This window comes from Pleurodeles waltl, chromosome 3_1 (genome assembly GCF_031143425.1).
Source record: "Pleurodeles waltl isolate 20211129_DDA chromosome 3_1, aPleWal1.hap1.20221129, whole genome shotgun sequence".
NCBI classification, from domain to species: domain Eukaryota; kingdom Metazoa; phylum Chordata; class Amphibia; order Caudata; family Salamandridae; genus Pleurodeles; species Pleurodeles waltl.
The window spans coordinates 1723040141-1723063035 of record NC_090440.1 but is presented as its reverse complement, the minus strand read 5'-3'; the positions used below and the strand labels follow the sequence as shown (position 1 = coordinate 1723063035).

Sequence of the window (22895 nt, the reverse complement as noted above, 5' to 3'; positions counted from 1 at the left end):
CAGAGCACTGAGGAAGACTCTAAAATGGCTTCCACGGTTGTTTGCAGAATAGTGGTCCAAAGCCTAATACTATCTCACCTCAACTATGGCAATCCTCTCTACTTAGGCAGTTCACCCTCTGATAAAAAAAAAACTGCAAGTCATTCAAAACACTAGTGCCCGAATGCTAATGGGCATCCCTAAAGCTCCCGGCTTTGGCTGTACTTTACTGGCTACCAATAAGCAGAAGGATCCAAGTCAAAGCCCTCTGCATTGCTTACCGTGCAAGGTACAAAATGAGTCCTCGTATCCTCAATTATCTTAGCAATCCTTACTGCACCAACAGAGAACTCCGATCAAATAGCCAGGGCCTTCCCTCTGTCCCCAGAATTAAAAGTCAGCTGCTACGGCCACTCATTCGTCCATTCATTCGTCCATCTCTTCCCTAAACTCTGGAACACATTACAGCTAAGCCTCTGAAAAAACGACAACCTACTTCGCTTCTGAAAACAACTTAAAACTCATTTGTTTGCCTAAACGCTCAGTACACAAGCTAACTTCACTTAGTGCTGGGAAGCCAGCTCCAGGTAGCCATGTGTTCAATAAAAACCTGTGAGTGGAATAGAATAGAATACGTAAACAGAGCTTCAATGTCAGATGTAGCGGTAGACAGAAAAGAGGAACAGAGGTTGAAATAGTAAAATAGACAAATGTGAAATAGAGAGAAATTGCTCTTTCTCATGGGGCTCCCAGGAAGGTGGGAGTCTTGATCAATTGCCCAGTTTGCCCATGCCTTAAAACATCTCTGCTTATACCCGAGTCAACACAGTCAAACATTCAGCCAGAAACCATGGAATAGTAACGTCTGGAAGGTTAGACTTACCTGCGGGCAACTACAAGTTAGACTTTGGTTTACTGCCTTTACCAGCATCTGAGAAGTGAGTTTACTCTAGCAATGATAGACTAAACCACCCAGGTCCCTACAAATGAAATGTCCACCCTTGATCATGAATTTGCACCCGTAACAGATGAGCCTTAAAATCACCAAACGTTTTCATCTATTACCTCTTTCTTTCTAATCAACCACTGAAGGCAAAAAAGTTACACCAATAGAAGAAGAATTCAATAGCAACAACCATTTTAATACAATTTTGAGACAAACACAAGACATTTAAGTGGGAGACTTACAGTACATAAAAACGCAAATACGTAAATTTATTGAAAACATGTTTCAATTGCATAAGCCTGAAAAACATGCACTTCTTTAGCAACAGTAAAAAAAAAAAGCATAAGAATTTAGAAAAGTTCACTTTCTGGCTGGAGGATGTTAGCAGACAAAGAGATGCATCAAGAGATAACAGAAAATGTGTACATATTACCCTTTATGTCAGGGATGAGTAGGACGTTAATTTATCCACTTCCTGACCCAAATGTCCTTACCAGCACATTCCCTGCAGTAGTTCTCGTTTTATTTAAGCTACAGAAACATAGATTTTTTTTTTTATTTGTATGCCCTTGGCAACTGACCTCTTTCTTTAACTGCCACCTCCCTGCGAATCTGGCCCACTATATTTTCTGTGGTGGCATACGCCTCGGGATAAAAACTGGTAGTTGCTGGGCTAGGCCTATGATAAGCTGTTAACAAAAAAAAAAAACATACCATAGACGTGGGTTTTCCCCTTGCCTTCAGTTAAGACCCAAAGGCAGGGAAGCAAATTCTGCATCTGTGATTTTCAGGTTTCTCTGTACAGCCAGCGGCGAAACATTATAAGCAATGAAAAATTATTTTTGACTGTTCTGCAGTGGTTGCCTATGTAAAGTTCAATAATCTCTTCCTACAGGAAATCCTTAGCTCCATAAACACCTTACTCTCTCTTTCAATGAAAGGTTGAAGTGATGGTGGCCATCTAGGAAAGTCCATTTGTTGGCATTATGAAAGAAGGAGCTGTACTAGTATCAAAGGGTGGCTGTCCATTAAAGCCTCCGAAGGGAACAATTTCCTTGTTCTCCAGTAGTAAAACAGATCCTGTGATCTTCACTGTGACACAATTAAGTCTCTCAGACTAACCTGCTCCATGAATTGCCAAGGACCAACAGTACATTACTTTAAATCCTAATCATGATTATCAAGTAAAAGACAAATGAAGTCATACTTGACAGGCAAACATCTGAAAAATAATAATTCTCTCACCCCATGCCTAGTAATGATCAAACATATAGCACAACTTGGCTATGAAAATTAGCAAGTGACAGCCAATGACTTACGCAGGACAATCACTATTGCCCTGCCTTTTTTTTTTTAGAAAGCCTGCATAATTTGAACACTGAGCCTAGCCAAGTAATGCACTTCTGACATATACTTTCGGTATCCACAAGGGAAAGAAATCTTTAAAAATGTCTTTGTTTGACAAATCAACTGAAGCTTATAAATGGTAGTAGTGTTCAGGGTAGCACGTTTGAGGTGTCCTCAACTCAGTAGTTATCAAGAGGCATTACTGTGCAGGATAGGTTTAATTTGCAATCGGCTTAGCTGGTAAACACCACAGCACGGATTCCAGGAGGCAAATCCAGCTGTAAGTAGAACGGTTATCATCAGAAATTAATCGCCAATGACTCTCCTACCCTGCAGGGGCCTCCACGTGGGCCACAACCTAGGTATTATTAATCCAGCTGGGGTGAGAATCAACCTAGTCAGCATGTCATCTTTACAAATGTTTTACTTTCTCTAACAATACCACTGTATGCAGGAAAATATGTTCAGTATGGAAGCTATCTTGGTAGGTTACAGAACTGTCAATCTCTGTCCAACTACACCATGTTCTAATTTAAACGTTATCACTAGGCACTGGAAGCAGCCGAAAGGAAGTGATACAATCTACAAGCCAGCTGGAAGGTGCTGTCCAGACTTTTCCCTGCCGGACGCGTGTTGGGCAATAGTTGGTGGACTTGTCGTAGATAATGTACTGGGTGCAAAAGCTCTGGTCCGAGCTGGCTTCTGCATGATAGGCAACTGTGTTGACGGTCTGAGTTACATCACTGTCTGGCTTTGGTTGCCGTGCCAGAACCTGTCCGCCAGCTGCCTTCACCAGCTCCATCAGGTCTTCCTTGCAGTGGGTCTTAAACCATCCGAGAAAGAAGAAGTAGCAGCCATCAAGCAAGTTGGGCAGCTATTTAACATAAAAAGCACAAAACGTTTGTCAAGACAGAGTTGATAAAATACAGGTAAGAGAAAAATTCAATACATTATGACGACAAATAAATGATTCACACTTAGGCACTGATATGAGGTTAGATGCCACTGACGTAAATACAGGTCACTGGTCAAAGTCTTCCTCTGACCTTAAATTAATGTAATTTGTCAATTTACGCCCTCAATCCTGTTACCTTGCCTTCTTTCTAACATAACCATTGACTATAAAGTCTGCCTCTAATACGGTAATCTGCATACTCCAAACTCTATTTCAAGGTGCCACATCCGCAGTTTAATAGTGGGGGGCATACTGTATGATATTACAGAATATTCTGCATCAGGAAACAATGATCTGATTAAAAGCCTGACACTGCGTGACTACTGAAAACATCAATGCAACACGTAAGCTTAGTAACATCCTGGTCACAAGCCATCACACTGGCAGTTAAAAACTGCTGGTCTACCATTCACACAAATGTTGCTATTCAGTGATTTATTTTAAAAAGTAAATAATGGCACAATTCAACTTTTCAGTTTTGGCCCTAACCTTAACCAGCTCCAAGCACCCTTTATCAATACCATGGCATGACTAACAATTAGATAAGTAAAAAGTAAGGGTGTATTCAGAAGCATATTTTAATATTCGGTCTAATAAATACCCTGTGACTGGTCAAATATTAAGATTAATTGGAATATGGAGCCTTAGAGTTTTTAATAGCTAAAGTTAAAATTGAAAGAAGCACTTACAACAACCAATAAAACATACTTTTATTTTTGTCCAGGCAACTTGCACAATTAAACCACTGAAGACAGAAAATCTAAAATTATCTTCAAGTAACGGCATGAATTAAAAATGTAAAAATACCAGATTCAACAATCAACATAGCTTAAATATTCAGTCTGATAGAGAACATTTGAAAAAAACGGAAATTTGAAATAAGTACCACTGCAAAGTCATATGTGGTGTCACTCTACTGAGAACCAAGAGTTTTTTTTTTTTTTTTTTTTACGAAAGCGTAGAAAAAGCTAGTGTTTTAGAATTAAGAGGACCTTGGGTCTTAATGTTTTTTTAAAAAGGATAATGTAAAAACTCCACTGAAAACCATGAGTTACTAAAAGCAAATAAAGATAAAGAAATAAGCATAAGAAAAAAACAGCATTGTCTTGTCTATAAATCTCATTTTTCAGTACCAAGGAGCAATGCAGTCTTTTTTTTTTTTTTTAACAACCACTATACACGTGCAGAGGTAAAGACAACCTACCAGATGTTCCTTGTTGAGTCGACCTCTTATGGGGCCACCAGGTATTTCATAGGGCTCCTCTTGTTCTCTTAATCTGCTTTGTAGACAGGCGTGAACCCCTGAAATTATGATGATGAAAGTTCGTGAAGAACAGAAACATCTAGTGCCAAATATCAGAAAAGTTTCAAAGGCATATTTGATGAGACTGATGCCGCAGATTAACTGTGTGCGGGTTGCAGAGGGATGGAAAAATAGAAGATGGACCACAACTACTAGCGTAAGTTAAAAGTTGATGCTAAATTAAGGCAAAGAAGCTGCACAAAATATTCAGTGACACTGCCCATAAAAGACAGACATAACGTCCCTGCTGGTGACAGGTGTTCATACACAGATTTGATAAGCATGTGCGCAGACTTGCCCTCCATCCACTTCTGAAGACAGGACTCCAAACAGACCATGATTAACCACCAAAGAGGCTAAACTGGATTGCTACCCAGCTGTCACCTACAACAACCGCCTTCTCTAAAGTTAAAGTTACTTACTTTTTGTAGCAATATTTCTGGTGGATGTACATTCTTTCTACAGAATCCTCAATTTAAGAATAACTTCCCCAGGTATAAGACAGGTTTATAAAACTTTCTTCCCCAGCAGTAACTCTCCAGCACCACCAGGTTGCGACATGGAGCTTCCGCTGCAACTAGGCCTGCCGGACATGACAACGGGGCTTATAATAGGCAACAACCTGCAAGCTGACATCTGTTTCTGAAACTTTTAAAGCACCCCAGCAAAGTGCAGAGAGGAACAGATAACACATCACCGACAGAGACTATAACAGTATATAACATGTTAGCATTCCTTGGAGTCAGATTATATAGCAGACCGACTCATCCAGAGAGGATGGAGGACAGTGAGGAATATGCAAGAGTGTTGAGTATCCACTAGGGATAGAAGAAGATCCTAGGAAGTCACGTGGAGCTCCCGTCATGCTCTGTGACTAAAGAGTTTTTTGCCTGGAGCAGCAATGGCGGGCAGACGTGATGCACGGAAGATCGCGCCGCACTGAACCGAACGGCTGAGCGGCTGGTGGTACCCCTGCCCCCCCACCCCCCATTTCAAGACCCATCGGGAGGTTGGGAGATGCCTCAGAAGAAATTCTCCATCTACAGAAGGCGCAAGGCGCGAGTCAGTGCGAGTCGGCGGTCTCCAGCATTGGTGCTGGGAGACCGAAAAGCTGCAGGAGGAGGAAGGAGTAGTGTAACACAGCGCCCAACGGGAGTGTTTGGAAATCTCCCTGCGAAGGTTGCCACTTCTTATTAATATTGCCTCCTTTTCTATTATTTGGTTGAACATCTTGAGTGCACGCAAGGAGGCAGGAGGCACGGAGGCACGGAGACACGGGCAAGCAGAGAGAGAGGACAGGAGGGAGACGAACTACTATGAATTGCAACAGACAGATAAGTGGAGCATTGGAGTGGGACAATGTGGTTTGGGTGAATAGGGGTGGCAGCATAGGAAGTTGTGGTGGTCAGTGTAAGGAGACTACTGTAGATACCTTGCATGGATTTGAAGGAGTGAAAAATACTGCAAAAAATAAATAAAACGGAAATAAACAGTCGCTGGCAGAGGTGTGAGGTCAAAGTGTGGCAGGTCAGGTGTAGGCAGGGGCATTTCACAACCAGCTATCAGCCATCAGATGTCCTTTCAAAATTCCCCCCCAAAAAAAACAAAGAAAAGACTATGGGGGTTATTACAACTTTGGAGAAGGTGTTAATCCGTCCCAAAAGTGACAGTAAAGTGACGGATATACCACCAGCCGTATTACGAGTCCATTATATCCTATGGAACTCGTAATACGGCTGGTGGTATATCCATCACATTTGGGACGGATTAACACCTCCTCCAAAGTTGTAATAACCCCCTGTATGTCTAAAAAAACTGAGGAGATTAGTGAACAGTGACACCAAGAATGTGTGATCAAAAAATATTTAAGTATGGTACTATAAACATGAAGATTAGCATTGGAATGAGTATCTGATGGATACATGTCTGGACCAAGCTGAGTAAGCTGTCCCGACTAAATTAGCGACATCAAACAGAGGATCTGGCCCTTGTAAGGAATAGCAGTGGAAGATGCAAGGAATAATATATATGGCAATGGTGTCTTTAGCCACAGGTCAGCCAGCTGGGTTCTAAGATCAAAAACTGGTCTGGAGAGGTTGTGAGCATAGCCTAATAGTAAGGAATGTGACTGTTCGGCACGTCACAAGTGTAGGTCTTCGCTCACAGCGTTTCAGTTGGCATTAGTCTGTCTGGGTGAGAGATCCCAACCAATACATATTTTTGCTTTAGGAGTCCAGACATCATCTTCTTGTCAATGTTTTGCTCTTCAGGTAAGTTGCCATTAACACAAGAGGCTGTCCTCTATCTAAACATGAGCTAGTTTTGAGTGCCTGATTTTTGTTAGGCAGATACATCAAGATGAGTGGCTAGGACTGTGTTTTTTTCCTTATTTCCAGAGCCTACTTGAGGGCTTTTGGTCTGATGAACAGGGCTGTGCTGTGATGTAAAGACTTCAGGCATAGGAGAGGCATGCTTCTTTAGTTTACTCTTGTGCAACATTTGAAGCCTTGTCCGTTTTAGCTTCCTCCTGCATTGAAAGGAAATAAGGAAATAAGGCTAAACGGCGAGGGAGGAGCTAGAAAGAAATTGTCATACTGGAACTGTTACAGAGGCAGCACTGAAAACCTAGGCTCTACTCCTCATTTAAGTGGAGTCAGGCTTTACCCTCCCCTCAACCCACTTCTAACACTCCTCTCTACTTATGGGCACAGAAAGTGAGTGAGACATACCCAGCCTCTTAGTGCAACAAGTCAGCATTACAGTGCCTAAGAGATAATGACTCCATGTCAAGCTTGCAGCAGGGCAACACAATCGTCAGAACAAGTGAACAATCGGTTCCTGAGTATCATCTTCTTCTTGCAGTTTGGTGTTCATTTGGTGTTCTTTTACTGGACCATCACAAACCTCGGACAAAAACATTGGCAGGTACGTTAGTCAAAAATAGCTGGGCAAACAGGTATACTCACACACCGCAGGGCTACCCACACTCCTGTGCAGCCAGTGAGCGGTGAGTGACCCCCATGCAAGAGTGGGGAAGAGGGCATGAGGGCTTGATCTGAGTGGAAAGGCCACTGAATTGGCTAGCTCACTGACAGCATGTTCAGTAGCATGCTCGTTTTTCAAGCATTGACCTTACCTCCTCTACAAAAAATGAAACCCAACATATAGTGCACAGAAGGGCACCTTACTCTGCATGGACACTAGATGCTCCAAAAGGAAGTTGTTGGGATAGGAATGTTGGATTCACCATAAACAGGCCTGTACCCCTGGCAGAAGAGCCCCACTGATTGTGGACAGAGGCCTAGGCCTGCCCTTGGCAATGCGGCATCCAGGTCCTGCCCCGTGACCTGCAGGGGCATCCCAAGCATGCCCGGATTGTAGCGAAGGGACCACTGTCCTAACCTTGTTTACATCATGAAAAGCAGTGGTGGCAGTGTTCAGTGTTTTGTGAATTTGTAGTGAGATTCTTTTTTCTGTTTTAATCTGTTTCAAGACAGACAGTGATCTGCTGACTCTCTCCTGTGAAATGTCCTGGGTCGAATCTAGCAGAGGACCCTGAGCTTGCAGCTGGATCTTCAGAATACTAGCGCTGAGGAAGAGGAGAGGTTCAGAGGGTTTGAGAGGGAGATGCTAAGACTAGCTCACCTGGAACAAAAGTATGCAGGAGAAACAAGACAAATGGATGTGGGAAGACAAATTGCCTGAAAGAGAAAAGAAATAGACAGAAAGGGAGGATAAAATCAGAGCGTGGGAGGAGAAACTAAAGGAAAAGGTAAGAACGCTGGAGAGAGAAAAGGAAAGGCCTTGAGAGAGGGAAAGTTAGAATGGCAGTAATGTCAACTTCTTCTGGGATAAGTGGCTATATCCATTTTAGGCCAGGTTGTGGCAAAGGTTCCAGGAGATCTTGTGCATATGTATGTGGAAGATCAGGACATCTTGGAATGGTTTGTAAGCTTTGGGGCTGCTTGTAAGGCACAGGCCTTGAACGAGGTGTCCATGGCAGCTGCCTTAATGGGGTGCACGCTGTTGGAAGAGCTAGCCTTCATTAAAAGAATGTCTGTGGCAGACCGAAAAGTCTATGATCAAATGAAGGAGGCTCTGATTAGAAGGTTTAGGCTCAACCCAGCTCAATAACCTCAGAGGCTGCAGTACTTCGGGAGAGTGGATAGTGTTCTGTTTGAAACTTGAATTTGTGGTGTATTGCATGGTTGAAATGAGTGGGTGAGAGGGATGGCGGCCAAGGACTTTCAGCCCTTAGACCTGTTGGTGGTGACAGATGGTGACTCAAAGAAAGTGCTGTATCCAACTTAGGCAACACCTATCTGATTTGACAAAGGTATTTAAAGAGGTTTGCAGTGTTCACTGACAAGTGGTTAGCTAACAGATTTCACAAAAGGCAAGAACAGCATGGTTCTAAGACAAAGGGGGAGAAGAGCTCTCCACAGACTGGTTCCAAACTGGAGGATAAGGGCCAGGGTAATTCCCAAGTGACTTGAAGAAGGAATGGTAATGGTGTGTCCGGGAAGGTGTATCATGAGAAGGGAGGACAGGAAGTCCTAACAGGTCCAAGGTGTTGACTTGCTTGAAGTGCCGCAGGTGCAACAATTCAAGAGGGATCTTCAGGCAAAAGCCCCTTGTAAAACATTACCCTTGATAGCAAGCATTTTATATGTTGGTGAAGGGACCAGAGTGGACCACGGTGAGCTCATCCTAGAAGCTATGAAATCTGGAAGATGGACCAAGATGTTCTCAAGCACATTCATCCGAACAAGATGGGGTCTGTGCAGGAAGTTAGTATCAATGAGAGGAAAGTGCCTGCCTTGAGGGATACTGGAGACTTCCACACTATGGTTGAGGGAAAGTATACCTGAAACCAGAGGAGGCACTCCCCGGTACCAAAGATACAGGTTTCATAGCCAGTTGAGAGAGCATGGAGTATCTGCTTGCCAGGGTTGAGACTGAGCCCACTGGCAAGGCAGTCATGGTTGATGTCGGGGTAAGGGAAAAGAAAGGTGGTGTATGTCTCTTGGGCAATTAGTTTATTGCCCCTGGCTTGGTACCAAGACTGAAAGCTTTTATGGCTTCGACAACATCAGCTTTGTTGACCAGAGCACAGGCTGGATATCAGTCTCTTGAGCAATTACTTGATTGCCCCTGGATTGGTGCTGGTGTGTCCAGGAAGAGGCATCATGAGAAGGGAGAACAGGGAAGTTCTACCAGGTCCAAGGTATTGACTTGCTCCAAGTGCCACAGGGTGTAGCACTTCAAGAGGGATTTTCAGGCAAAAGACTCTCACTAATCAGCACCAGTGATAGCAAGCATTTTACACATAGGTGAAGGGACCCGAGTGGGCCCTGTTGTGCTCATCCTAGAAGTTATGGAATCTGGGAGATGGACCCAGATGCTCTCAAACACATTCATCCTAACAAGATGGGGTTGTGCAGGAAGTTAGTTATCAATGGGAGGAAAGTTCCTGCGGTGAGATACTAGACTTCCACACTATGGTTGAGGGGAAGTATTTCTGAAATCTGAGGAGATACTTCCTGGTACCAAGGATACAGGTTTAATAGCCAGTGGAGAGGGCAGGATGTATCCACTTTCCAGGGTTGAAATTGAGCCCACTGGAAAGGCGGCCATGGTTGATGTTGGGGTAAGGGAAAAGAAAGGTGGTGGATGTTTCTTGGCCAATGACTTGACTGCCCCTGGCTTGGGGCCAAGACTGAAAGCTTTTATGGCTTTGATAACATCAGTTCTGTTCCCAGAGGACAGGCTGAACATCAGTCACAGAGCGGGACTGTAATCATTCCTGATTTGCCAAGACTAGAACAAGGAAGTTTGCATGATGGGCAGACTCGGGGAAGGAATTGGCTCTGGAGATCATTGCTTCTGCTTCAGAGTGAGTAGAGGATTAGGGTGCTGGAGTGTGGGTTGATTCTAGAGCTGAAGGGTTTGCTAGCTGCTGGAGGGTCTACCTGGGAAGATTTCTGCAAGGCACAGGAAGACTACCCTACGCTTGTAGGACTTTGGAAGAAAGCCCAGGAAAGGAGTGGTTTGGAAGCACTAAGTTGGATGGTAGGATATCCTACTTTATAGTGAGCTGCTGAATGCCGAGTGAGGAACTACCAAAAGGTGAGTGGTTCCATTAGTGCACAGAAATTGTTTGTTGTCACTTGCCCATGAAGTTCCCTTGGCAAGCCATTTAATCATTATAAAGACCCAGCAAAGATTTGACACATTGTTCGACTGGCATGGGATGTTCAGAGACACAGAGAGGTTCTGTAGAACATGTCCCGCTTGCCAGATAAGTGGTAACACAGGATGGAGGACAAAGGTACAATTAATGTTGCTACCAGTTATTGGTGTTCTGTATGAGTGGGAAGAATAGAAATAATTGGTCCATTTGAACCCCCTCTCACAATCAGCAACAAGTATATCTTGGTTCTGGTGGATTGTACCACCTGGTACTCAGAAGATGTACCTGTGAGGAGCATGACTGCACAGGTGACAACAAGTTCCCCAAGAAATATTTTCTAGGTTGATTTCCAAGAATGGCAATTTCTGAGTGGGGAACCAATTTCATCTCCTCTTACCTGAGAGAGATGTGGGAGCAAGCTGGTGTTGCATAATACTTCTCTATGGCTTACCTCCCACAAACCAATGGTTTGTTGGAACGGTTGATGAAGACACTGAAGAGCATGATAGGAACTCTGCCGGAGCATGCCAGGAGGAAGTGGAAACCTCTCCTGGCATGCTTCTTGTTTGCCTGAGCGATTCCACAGAAGAGAGTAGGGTTGAGCATCTCTATGGACCCCCAGTGGAGCGGCCACTCACCTTAGTCAGAGAAGGGTGAGAAAAAACCTCAGAGTCTCCAAAGAAGAATGTGGTGGACTAAGTGACTGGCCTCAGGAAACTGATGGCACAATACAGTAGTGAGACAAGGAAAACCTTTAGGCCAACCAAGTGCTGAAGAAGGAGAGTTACAACAAGAAAGCAATACTAACTGAGTATCACGATGGCCTGGAGGTGTTGGTGCTAAAGGCTTTTTGTCCGACGACTTTGGAGGATAAATTGTGTGGGCCTTACAAGGTAGTTGCAAAGATTTCTGGGGTTAACTACTTGGTGTACACAGGTGCTACAGGAAAACCAAGAGGGTGTTCATTACAACGGGCTGAAACTTTAGCTCTGGAAAGACTACATAGTGAATGTCATGGCTATGGCAAAGGAAGTAGAGAAAGACAGTGAGCCTCTTCCTACTTTGCTGCACAGCGACATGAGGGATAGAACTGCAGAAGAGGATCAGCTAGCCCCTGCATTAACGTCAGAGAAGCAGAGAGTATATAGAGGTGTTAGGACAGTTTTCCAATCTCTTCTCGCTGGTTCTATGCAGACACAGGAAAAAGTCTGCCATTAAAGGTAGGATGTACAGAATGTCTGACAGGATTCAGTAATGCATTAGGGCAGAAGTTGACAAAATGATGGACCTGTGTGTTATTGAGAGATATTGTAGTCTGCAGTCTAGTCCTGTGGTGCTACTACCAAAGGAAAGGTCAACTGACTTGCAGTTCTGGGTGGACTACTGTGTCCCTAATGAGGTAACCAAGATGAATGTACATCCAATACCAAGAGCGGATGAGCTTATGGATTGGTTAGGTGCTGCAAAGTATTTGAGCAACTTGGATCTGACCACTGGGTACTGGCAGAATGCTTTGGCACCAGATGCCAAGGCGAAGACTGCATTTTCTATGCCAGAGGTGATACATCAGTTCAAGGTGATGCCCTTTTAGTTGAAGAATGCTCCTGCTACTTTTCAGCCCCTGGTGAACAATTTCCTTGCAGGACTGTTAGAGTTCTGTGTGTGTGGCCTATCTGGATAACATTGCGGTGTTCAGCAATTCATGGCAGGACCACCTGAGACACCTAGGACAGGTGTTGGCTACGATACAGAAGTTGAACTGATCATTAATGTGACCAAGTGTCAGATGTGGCAGTCCTTTGTGATCTACCCTGCGCAAGAGGGGGTAGCAGGGAGATTCACCCGTTGGATGCCAAGGCTCAGTCTGTGATTGAGTGGGAGGTGCTACTATCCAGTCTGGAATGAGGGCCCTTAAAGTATTTGCCAGGTATTAAAGGAACTTTATGGCACACTATGGAACTATAGTTGCCCCCATTGACTGCTTTCACTTCCAAGTAGCAGCCCAGGAATATGATATACACTGAGGCATGTCAGAAAGCATTTGAGGAACTGAAGAAAGTGTTATGCACTACACCTGGACTGAAAACCCCTGACTATAGTCAGCCTTTCATTGTGCAGAGGGGTGCCTCTGACAAGAGAGTTGGAGCTGTGTTAGCTCAACTGGATGACAAAGGTCAAGAGCTTCCCGGTACTCTTTATTAGTTGGACGTTACTACTCAGAAAACATATCTGGGTGGCTACTGAGGAGGAGTGCCATAGTGTGGGCCTTGCATAAGTTCCATCCTTTCTTGTTTGGCACCAAGTTGTGATGCTAATAGATCTTAAGTCACTGAAATGGTTAATGGCTATGAACAGAGAGAATTCCAATTTGTTTGTTCTGCAATCACTAACTCCCTAAATAACTGTGCCCCTCTGAAAGCAGTTAACTCTCAGGAAAGTTCACCATCTGAGAAATGGTACGCGGCAGAGTTAAAATAAAAATAAAAGAAGTGCAAATCACTAGAGAAGACTTGGAGGCACTCCAAAGGCAGTATTTATCGTCAAAATTTAAACAAGAGATGAATAGCTACCCCAAAGCACTGAAAACGGGCAAAAAGGATTACTTTATCAAGAGACTGAAAGAAAATAGCAGTTCTTCCAAAAACCTTTTTAAAATTGTAAAATAACTTTCTCAACCAGCGTGCCTGTCACAGGCAAGCACTCCCTCTGCCATTCACTGTGAAGAAATAGGCTATTTCTTCACTGATAAGATTGACAGTATTTACACAACCTTGGAGAAGCATATCCATTTAGATGAGATACCCTGGGATCAGTTCAACCCCCCAACAGCAGATAGGGCTGAAGTAGGAAATTGTGCATTCTGCTCTGTAGAACAAGTAGAAAAAATGATATTGACAGTTAAGTCTGGATCCCAGTTAGATCCCTGCCCCCATTTTATCTTTGTTCATTTCGCTTCGATATTGAGCCATTTTTTTATGCAAATTTTGCATCTATCTCTGTCTACCACAGAATATCCTGATGACTGGAAGCAAGCATCAATTTTCCCCAAAAAACAGAAAAACGGGTACAGATGTTACAATTCTATCAAATTACTGACCTATTTCATTGCTTCCCTATATGTTGAAAGTTCTAGAAAGGCTAGTCACTCCAAATCCCTAAAATGGTTTAGCTCCTTCTTGCGTAATAGAACTCAGTCAGTGCAGTTGGACACATTTAGGTAATCTCCCTAAACATCCAAATGTGGAGTCCCTCAGGGCTCCTCCTTGAGCCCCATACCCTTCAATGTGTATGTCTCATCCATTGCGAACATTGTCGGGAAATGGGGATTTGAAATCTGTTCCTACACAGATGACACCCAGCTGATAATTTCAATAGGAGTCAGACACCAGAAAACCAGGGAAAATCTTATTAGATGTCTAATGGAGGTGTCAAGTTGGATGAGCGCACATTGCTTAAAAGTGAATGATGAAAAGACAGAAATACTGCTTTTTGACAGAGCTCAGCAGATTTGTGACTCCTCTCTCTTGGTGACCAGCTACCCTAGGCTCATCCCACGAGCCTAAGAAAGTAGCAAGTTCTGATCGACTACTCCTTATCCATGCAACAACAAGTCAATGCTATATACAATAAATGCTTTGGAATACTCAAACTCTTGAGAAAACGTTTCTGCTGGATTCCCGTGAATTTGCACAGAACAATAGTCCTGGCCCTGGTTACGAGTCGATTGAACCACAAGAGTGCACTTTGTGTAGGCACGGCAGATTATTTATTCTCCCTCCTTCAGGTAATCCGAAATGCAGCAGCCAGGCTCATTTGCAAGAAAGATAAATTTAGTTCAGCCTCAGCCTGTTTAAAAACTCTTCACTGGCTGACCATGCGCAAAAGAGCAAATTTTAAAATTCTTTACCAGATCCGTTCTATACTAGAATTCTACAAGACATCTCAGCAATCTCAGATCCCAGAATCTAGCACTAGCCAAAGCAATAAGTATCAAAAACCGTTAGGACAGCGGGTCACTCCTTTTCCTATTTAGCAGCAGCCCACTGGAACTCACTGCCCCTGGAGATAAGCCTTACAGATGACCAAATTACCTTCAGAAATGTTTTTAAAACTTGACTTTTCCAGATTGATCCCTATTATCCCTGTATTACCCCGTCTTTGACATTCAAGCTCTCAGTGATTTCAGCACTATGATATCCCCTCGGGATGGGTTTTGCACTTTACACATTCTGTAAATAAATAAAGGGGTACTTGGCCAAACTGCTCAGGACTCCAAGTAGGTTGGGTCCTTTAGTATACGGGGGACTATAATCACAAGAATCACCAGAGTGAAGAAAATGCACCAAAAGGGGACAAGAAAGGTACAGCACTAGGTGAGATCCTAATCAGAATACAACCCTGTAATTGCAATTAAAATTGAACTGTGTAGTATTCAGTTCTGCTATGTGATCAAAGTACTTTTTTTATTATGAAAGATAAGCACTGGGATGGACATTATGTTATTGTGTCCACTGGTTGACTGTAAAGTTCTAGGCTTGTGCCTTAGAAACGTGTGGCTGCTTACCCTCACTACCCTGAGACTCAACTGCAGAAACAGTTGCAGGTCCAGTTTGCACAACCATAGTGCGACATATTCCAGGACACCAGTGACAAAAGACCAAACCATCCTGAACAGGGCCCAGTAGACCCTAGCCGTCCTAAGCCCCTTGGAAAGGAATTTGTTTGAATGTGAACTGTTGACAGCACATAGAACATATGTAGACACCGGAAAACTGTTACCCAAATAGAAGGCATAAAAGTTATATGGTTCCACTGCTGTAGACAGTCAGTGACACAATGTGTAAGGTACGTGGCAGCGATAAAGAGGACTGTAAAGTGTGAGAAACAGCTAAACATAGTTGAGAAAAAAATTAATGGTGGGGGCTTGCATAGACAGTCACTGAAGGCAAAGCAATTCTTTCAGATCCACAGCTTAAAGAACAGGGAGCAGTCATGTACTTCAGAGGGTGAATGAGGCATGGCTGAATGCCAGCTCCCAGTCTCGACAATAGGAGGTGGGTGTCTGAACCCACAAGTACATAATTAGACATGACCCTCGACACAGGGTAACTGTCTTTGAGAACTGTTAACATATCTCTGTAGATCAAAGTTAAAAGTCACACCCTGAAACAAATCAGCAGCCTACATCCAACGAGGTAGTTCGAAAAGGACACTTCCAGAGACCATACTGAGGTGGGGTGCACTCTGTGGCGTCATGTTACACTGCAAGCAGCAGGAGTTGTGGTAGTGGGGTATAACCGAGGGAAATGCACGAAATGCACCCTGAAGAACCCATAATCTCTGAATAAATTCAGTGGCATGAAGTTGAGAGCCCAGGAACCGCTACAATGCCGACCACCGTGGTTGGACTGGGACAGAAAATAGGCCTGGTCACCAAAATAAAAGTTACCCCCAATTAGTTAATCAGATAGCTAAAACAGTGTCCCCCACATTTGCAAATGGAGGCAGTATTGAACTTGAAAAGAGAGACACTGTTTAGGAGTTTGAGTGGTATGGAAGGCTGCATGCATTTCTAATTGTTGCAGGCAATGTTTGTGGTAATATCAGGGAAATCAACATTAACTTGTGTTGATAATGTCAATAAGTCTGGCTTGAAAGTAATATGAAGAAGCATTAGAAGCAAATAGCATGGGAACAGATATGTATTTGTGTCAAAGAAAAGAACTGTAGAGTAATATTGGTGTAGGTTAAAGCTCAGGTGACAGCTGCACTGTCAAGCCAGACCTAAAAATCTATGTAGGTTAATAACTGCCCTCATCTCACCTGGGCTACTGCCAGATAAAAACAGTATTAATTAGCTCATTATCTCAGACACTTTGCATAGCATTCCAATATCCTGTGTGTCCCTGGAAGTTCAAGGTTAAGTAACTGGATAAATAAACAAAATGATCACAGGTTCTAGAGGGCAATAAATTTTATGCAGAGGCACAAAACCTCTGTGCAATCAAAACATGCACTCCTTGCTCCCAAAATTAGGGCAGAGCCAAAGCAATTCTCCAGTGATGATCACTTGATTATCTGGCGAAAGTTGTGCAATCAAGCTAGATCATAATTACCAGCTCGCTAGCTTATAAAACAGACCCACAAACATCCAAAACAAGCATTTGCAATGCTATGGGTCTTGTGTTTGCTCAAGTTAGAGCTATTAGCATTGTAAATTCCTAGCTGGACTTTTCTTGCCACATAAATTGAAAATGAAAAGTAAAACAGTTGACATAAGCAAGCTAATTCAAAGCACCACGGCCGCTATGAGCATGAGCGCGAAGGAGAGACACAAAAGGAAAATAAGTTTGCTCGCAGTCAAACATATCAGCAAACGTGCAAATATCCATGTAACAGGGTCGATGGCCAAGGCGGTAACAAAATTGCCCCAAGGAGGGACAAACGTAAAGCATTTACCAGTGATAACAAAGGATTTTTTTAAGGCAAGCCCATGAACGAGTGATAGTATGGATGTGCAATGGGAGTGGTTAAAAGCCCACAGATAGATTACAACACATCAGAGTGCTTGTGCGCTCCATCACTGCTGGAACAATCCGAAAGAAATAAACCGAACAAAATATTCTTAGCAAAAGGAATGTAATTGGGATTAGGAAAATTGGAAGTATAATATTGTATGGAGTAAAGAGGAATGCAAGTCAAGAGTACATCCTGAGCAATGTACACCCTGCCACAGCCACTTTGAATGATTCAAACATACCTTTTCTGTAATTTGTCTTTGAAGGCTGCAGTGCCAAATGGCGTTTATATTGTACAAAAAAAAAATGAAATTGCAGGGTATGGAACTAAACAATACAAAAGTACCACTTACATCCTGATGAGCCTCAGTTCAGCCCACAAGTCTCTAACTGCGGGGAGGAACCAGATAAAAAGCAACGAAGTTAGACTTTATTAAATATATTAAAACAGGAAATGGGAAGATCACTCACACGGAGGACACTTTTACAGCCATAGAGGTTTTTATGAAATCATTTACTTTCCTTAAAATGTAATTTGCAGACATAACTGCTATATTCCGAGTTTTAACTGCACAAACATGCAGGGAGCGAACTAATGAGAAGCTACTCCTGCTAGGTATCAAACGCAGAGGAAGAAAGATCTGCACCACTGCACCTTCTCTTGTCAGTGGCAAAAAAACTGCTAGGTCATAAAGCACACTCCAATTAAAAGGCCATGCCCATCATACTGAACCACAACATGCGTGACGTTTTTAACATTCACCACTTTTCAGGGGAACCGGTGACACCACTCTGTCCTAGTTTAACTCTTACTTTTAGACTGAACACTTTTAATTCTCTTTTTTTTTTAACACAGTCATTCGTCACTCGAACAACCGGGTCTGAATTGAAATGCAAACGGCAGCAAATCCTGTTTAGAGGTTAAAGTCCCGATTGCATATTGTCTTTTTATTTAGTTTTATTTCTAAACTCTAATTTGCGTCCAAGCTTTAATATAATTTCGGGTGCTTTTGCCGTGTGTCTTCGGACTCCCTTTGCGTCTTCCCACTTTCCCACGCACTTTGTGGCAGCACAGTATATCCCATTTCAACTTCTAACCCACGTGCATTCCATTCACAATGATTTATAACCCTGAGCTTTCCCTTGTCTCTAAACAACCATCCCCCAGTGTTACTATGTCATGGAGCACCATTAAAATCCTAACTTCAGACACCTAACATCATTTTTTTACACAATTCCAGAAAAGTTTTTGGCCTAAGACTATGAGTCAGAACTTTGGCACGACCAAGAGCTTCTGCTTTCAAAATATCCATCCTCCATCCTAGCAACACCTCTAACTATGCCCAGACTTTGGTACCTATCAAAGCCCTTCGTACATTCCATTCTAGCAGTCAAGTCTCACTTGATGCAGCACTATCACAGCACTTAACTGGCCCTCACCCATGACGCCTACACATGGAGAACACAGAAATAAATATATTTTGCACCTCTACGCGATGAGCATCCCACATTTTACTCTGTGTCCTGCACTTTCAGTTGTCTGTTGCATCTCGCCCACTTAGGGTCTGATTTAGATATTGGCGGACAGGCTACACACTCACAACGGTGACAGATATTCCACTCACCAAAATCTCAATCCCGTAGGAAACAATGGGATTTAAATTTCAGCAAGCAGGATATCCGTCACCATTGTGATGGAGTAACCCATCTGCCAATATCTAAATCAGGCTCTTAATCACAATCAAAGTGAATCAGTCATTATGGCAGGCAGGAAAATTGTGAGGGCCGAGGACTTAAAATCCAGATACACTTCCAAAAGACATACAGACTTTTTGTGACAATCCTTATTACACCTGAGGTTCTCAAATGTGCTACCTGGAAGACCTGGGTGGTTCGCTGTCAGAACCTCCCATGGTTTAAGCCTGTGGAGCGGTGGATGTGTCCATTTTGTTTTTTTAAGACTTTTGTTATCCTTGCTGGGCACACTGCATCAAGAGAGGCAAGTGGGGAAGTGTGTGTGTGTGCGTGGGGTGCAAGTGATGGATGATTGAGTGACCCCTTTCCATTCAAGTCCTGTGGAATTTGGCCAGTGAAGTATTTTCCCTTGCAATGCTATTCCCTAACCAGAGAAGGAGGGTATAATGCCCAACACCACATAGAGGTGGTGGATGGCAGTACATAAGTCTTTCTAGGTCGGTGGAGAGGCATGCTCTTTTAGAAGTCTTGTCCTACTACATTGAAGTATGACTGGTGGTGGATAGAGGATGCACTGGGTAGTGACAGTTATGGAATTCTGTATTTGGGAAGCTGGATGTAGGGGAGGGAAGGAGTGGGTGACTCACTGCAATACTAAGGGTGGGACTCTTACTACAGTGTTTTTGTACTCAGGAGCACTGTGGGGTAGCAATGGGGTCTCCCTCATTTCATTTTATTTTAGCCTGGCATTCCCAGCACAGCCTCTATTTTTATCTTGATAATGGTCGCTACAATAAGAGGCCATATGCCAGCTCTTTTGATACTTGGTGTGGGCCTCATATCTTTAGCAGGTGGTAAAGGAGCAAGGGGTTGTCAAATGTTGCAGAGATAGAGGTGTTGCTGACATTATCTACCTTCAACTTTGTGTCACCTGGGAAGAAGGGGTCTCCCTGGGAGCAGTTGTATGAGGAAGGTTGTGCGGCCTTAAGGCCAATTTAGATCAGGGGAGTCTGGCTTGCTCACTTGGATCTGCACTAGAGGTTGAGGGAGTTGAATTGAAAATCTAGGGGTCCTCTGTTGATTGTAGACTTGTTTTGGCTTCTCACTGTGTTAGACCTGGCATCCTTGGTGTGGTCAACCCTAACATTTTTCCTCTACTTCCCAGGTTGGTGCTGTGTGCTGGACTCTGTTTTTGCTGTTTTTGTTACTCTGGGCAATTTACCACTGCTGACCAGTGCTAAAGTGCAAGTGCTTCCTATCTGAAATTGGATTTTCCATATTTGGCATATCTGATTTACTAGTAAGCCCCTAGTAAATTCCACTAGAGGTGCCCAGGGCCTGTAAATCAAATGCTACTAGTGGGCCTGCAGCGCTGATTGTGCCTCCCACATAAGTTGGCCTATAAACATGACGCAGACCTGCCACTGCAGTGTTTGTGTGTGCAGTTTTAAACTGCCAATTCGACTTGGCAGGTGTACCCACTTGCCAAGCCTAAACCTTGGCTTTTACTACATGTCAGGCACCCCTAAGGTAGGCCCTAGGTAGCCCCAGGGGCAGGGTGCAGCGTATGTTAAAGGTGGGACATGTACTGATGTGTTTTACATGTCCTAACAGTGAAATACTGCCAAATTCGGTTTTCACTGTTGCAAGGCCTTTCTCTCTCATAGGTTGACATGGGGGCTCCCTTTAAATATCCTTAAAGTGCAGTTTCCCTTTAAGAGCAGATCGAAGTATGGAGGTTGAGGTCTCTGAACTCACAATTTAAAAATACATCTTCAAGTGAAGTCAGTTTTTAGATTGTTAGTTTGAAACCGCCACTTTTAGAAAGTGGGCATTTTCTTGCTTTAGCCATTCTGTGACTCTGCTTGTTTGTTGATTCTCTGTCTGGGTCAAACTGACAGTTGGGCAACTTGTGAATCTCCTCTAGACAGTGACACAAAGGAAGCTGGGGTGTACCCTACATATCCTGATGAGCCATCTGGGCTAGAGTGGAGGGAGGAGTGGTCACTTACACCTGAATGGGCTGTGCCTGCCCTCACACAGTGCAGTTTCCAACCCCCTAGTGTGTGTCTGGGGCCAGGCCTGGGAAAGGCAGGATCCTGTAAACAACAGAGACTTTTCTTTGAAGTTGAGCAACTTCAAAGGCAAAAAGGGGTACAAGGACTGGACTCAAAACCTCAAACTTTAGCTTACTTCAAGATCCCTTCAAGGAATCAAGAGGATCCTCAGCCAGGAGAAGTGCTGCCCCTGCCTGTGACTGTGCTTTGTTGGGCTATTTTGCCTGTGAAGGGGGACAAAGGCTGGACTTTGGTATATTCCTGCTTGAGAGGTATCTCCAAGGGCTTGGGCTGAGCTTGCCCCCTGTCCTGAACTCTCAGGGCCATCAGAGACTTCCTCTGACAGCACCTGGACTCAATGCTGAGACTTTGCCCTGCCAAGTGGTGCCCTATCCAGTCTCTGGGCCCTTGAAAGGAGGAGTTGGTGGAAAACCAAGAAAAAACAAGTGTACCGACTTCGGATGACCCCGGACTGATGCCGCTACCAGATTACATGATGCCGCCTGCACATGAAGCCGTGGTCCTTGTTGGAGTGTGACGACCCCGCAGGCCCAACGCCACAGCAGCCCAGCCGAAGTCCATGACTCCATGAGTCCCTAAGTGCTGTGTCCCCAACATCTGTAACACCAGACTTTGTCACACCAAGCTGTGACCGCCAGATATCGAGCCCGCGGGAAGTGCGTGGATCAAGCATTTTGAACCAACGCCACCTCACCTCCACTGTTCCACAGCAAGGACCTGACGCCTCTTTGTGATGCCTTCGCTCCGCAGCACCAGAACCGATGCCACATTGGATCCAACTACGCCATGATCCCCGACTCCGTGCACTGGCTTGTTTCCTCAGTTTCACAAGGTACTGTACCTCCGGGTCCGTGTGACTCCGTGACCAGCACCATTAGCATCAGATTGTTGGGAACAACTCCGTCACAACACCGTAATATCACCAATTCAAAGTATTTGTGTTTCTAAGCGCTATATTGAAGTTTAGTCTTTTAAAAATTCAAACTTTGCTTGTGTGTGTTGGATTTTTGGCGTTTTGTTCAGATAAATATTGGCTATTTCTCTAAACTGGTGGTGAGTCATTTTGTAGTGTTTCCATTGTATAACTGTGTGTGTTGGTACAAATACTTTACACATTGTCTCTGGGATAAGCCTTTTTGTTCATGCCAAGCTACCAAGGGGGTGAGCCAGGGGTTAACCGGGTATGTTTCTCCTTTCCTTGACTAGAGAGAGGGACCTTGTTTGGACGGGGTAACCGGATTGCCAAACAAAGACCCCATTTCTAATACACTGCCTGCGAGATTCTGGATACCAGTGGATGATAATGCTAGGGGGAGCTTGTTGGAGGGATGGGACAGCAGCGCTAGACTGGTGAAGGGTGGGCAAGTCTTTGGGTGGACGAGGACCTGGATGGATGCTTGGCCCTCTATTAGAACCTTATGAAATTTGGATTTAATGTAACACTGCAACTGAACTGTGTCAAGCAAAACAGAGAAGTAGTGAAGCCCAAGTCACTCAAATCACCCATATTTACATAGGACTCCAGGAGGAATTTGGGATCTACCTTGGCTTGGGGCGAGGAGAGTTTGTCTGTCGAAGGTAGAGTTAGTCAGAGGTCATTGGTTATTTCAAGCCCCGCCAACCGGCATCCAAAAGAGCTGCATTGGTTAAAGGTCATATTTTCCTGCCCTCTCAGCACCGTGTGGAGGCAAGGTGTGCTTGTTTGCTAATCAACTAATTTCTACTCACTGCAGAGGGCCACTAACCCATCTCTTCCAAAGGAGATATTTTATTAAGACCACATGGTCCACACATACAGGAGTCCTCCTAGACCCAGTCAGTGGTTCTGCCTCAAGACTATTGGTCTGTGGTTAGTCTTCTGCATTTTGGAGTCCATTGTCT

At 43.9% G+C, this 22895-nt stretch overlaps 1 protein-coding gene across 1 annotated transcript in view; it reads right to left on the bottom strand.

The window, feature by feature from the left end:
* Positions 1 to 1100: 1100 nt before the first annotated feature.
* The window catches only part of BARD1 (BRCA1 associated RING domain 1), a 454311-nt gene continuing 432516 nt past the window's right edge, over positions 1101 to 22895 (bottom strand). Inside the window, exons 10-11 of the mRNA XM_069225636.1 lie at positions 4432 to 4529; positions 1101 to 3146 (exon numbers count right to left, since the gene is read on the bottom strand). Coding sequence (XP_069081737.1) covers positions 2805 to 3146; positions 4432 to 4529 — 440 coding nt within the window. The 3' untranslated portion in view covers positions 1101 to 2804. The remainder of the gene's footprint in view (positions 3147 to 4431; positions 4530 to 22895) is intronic.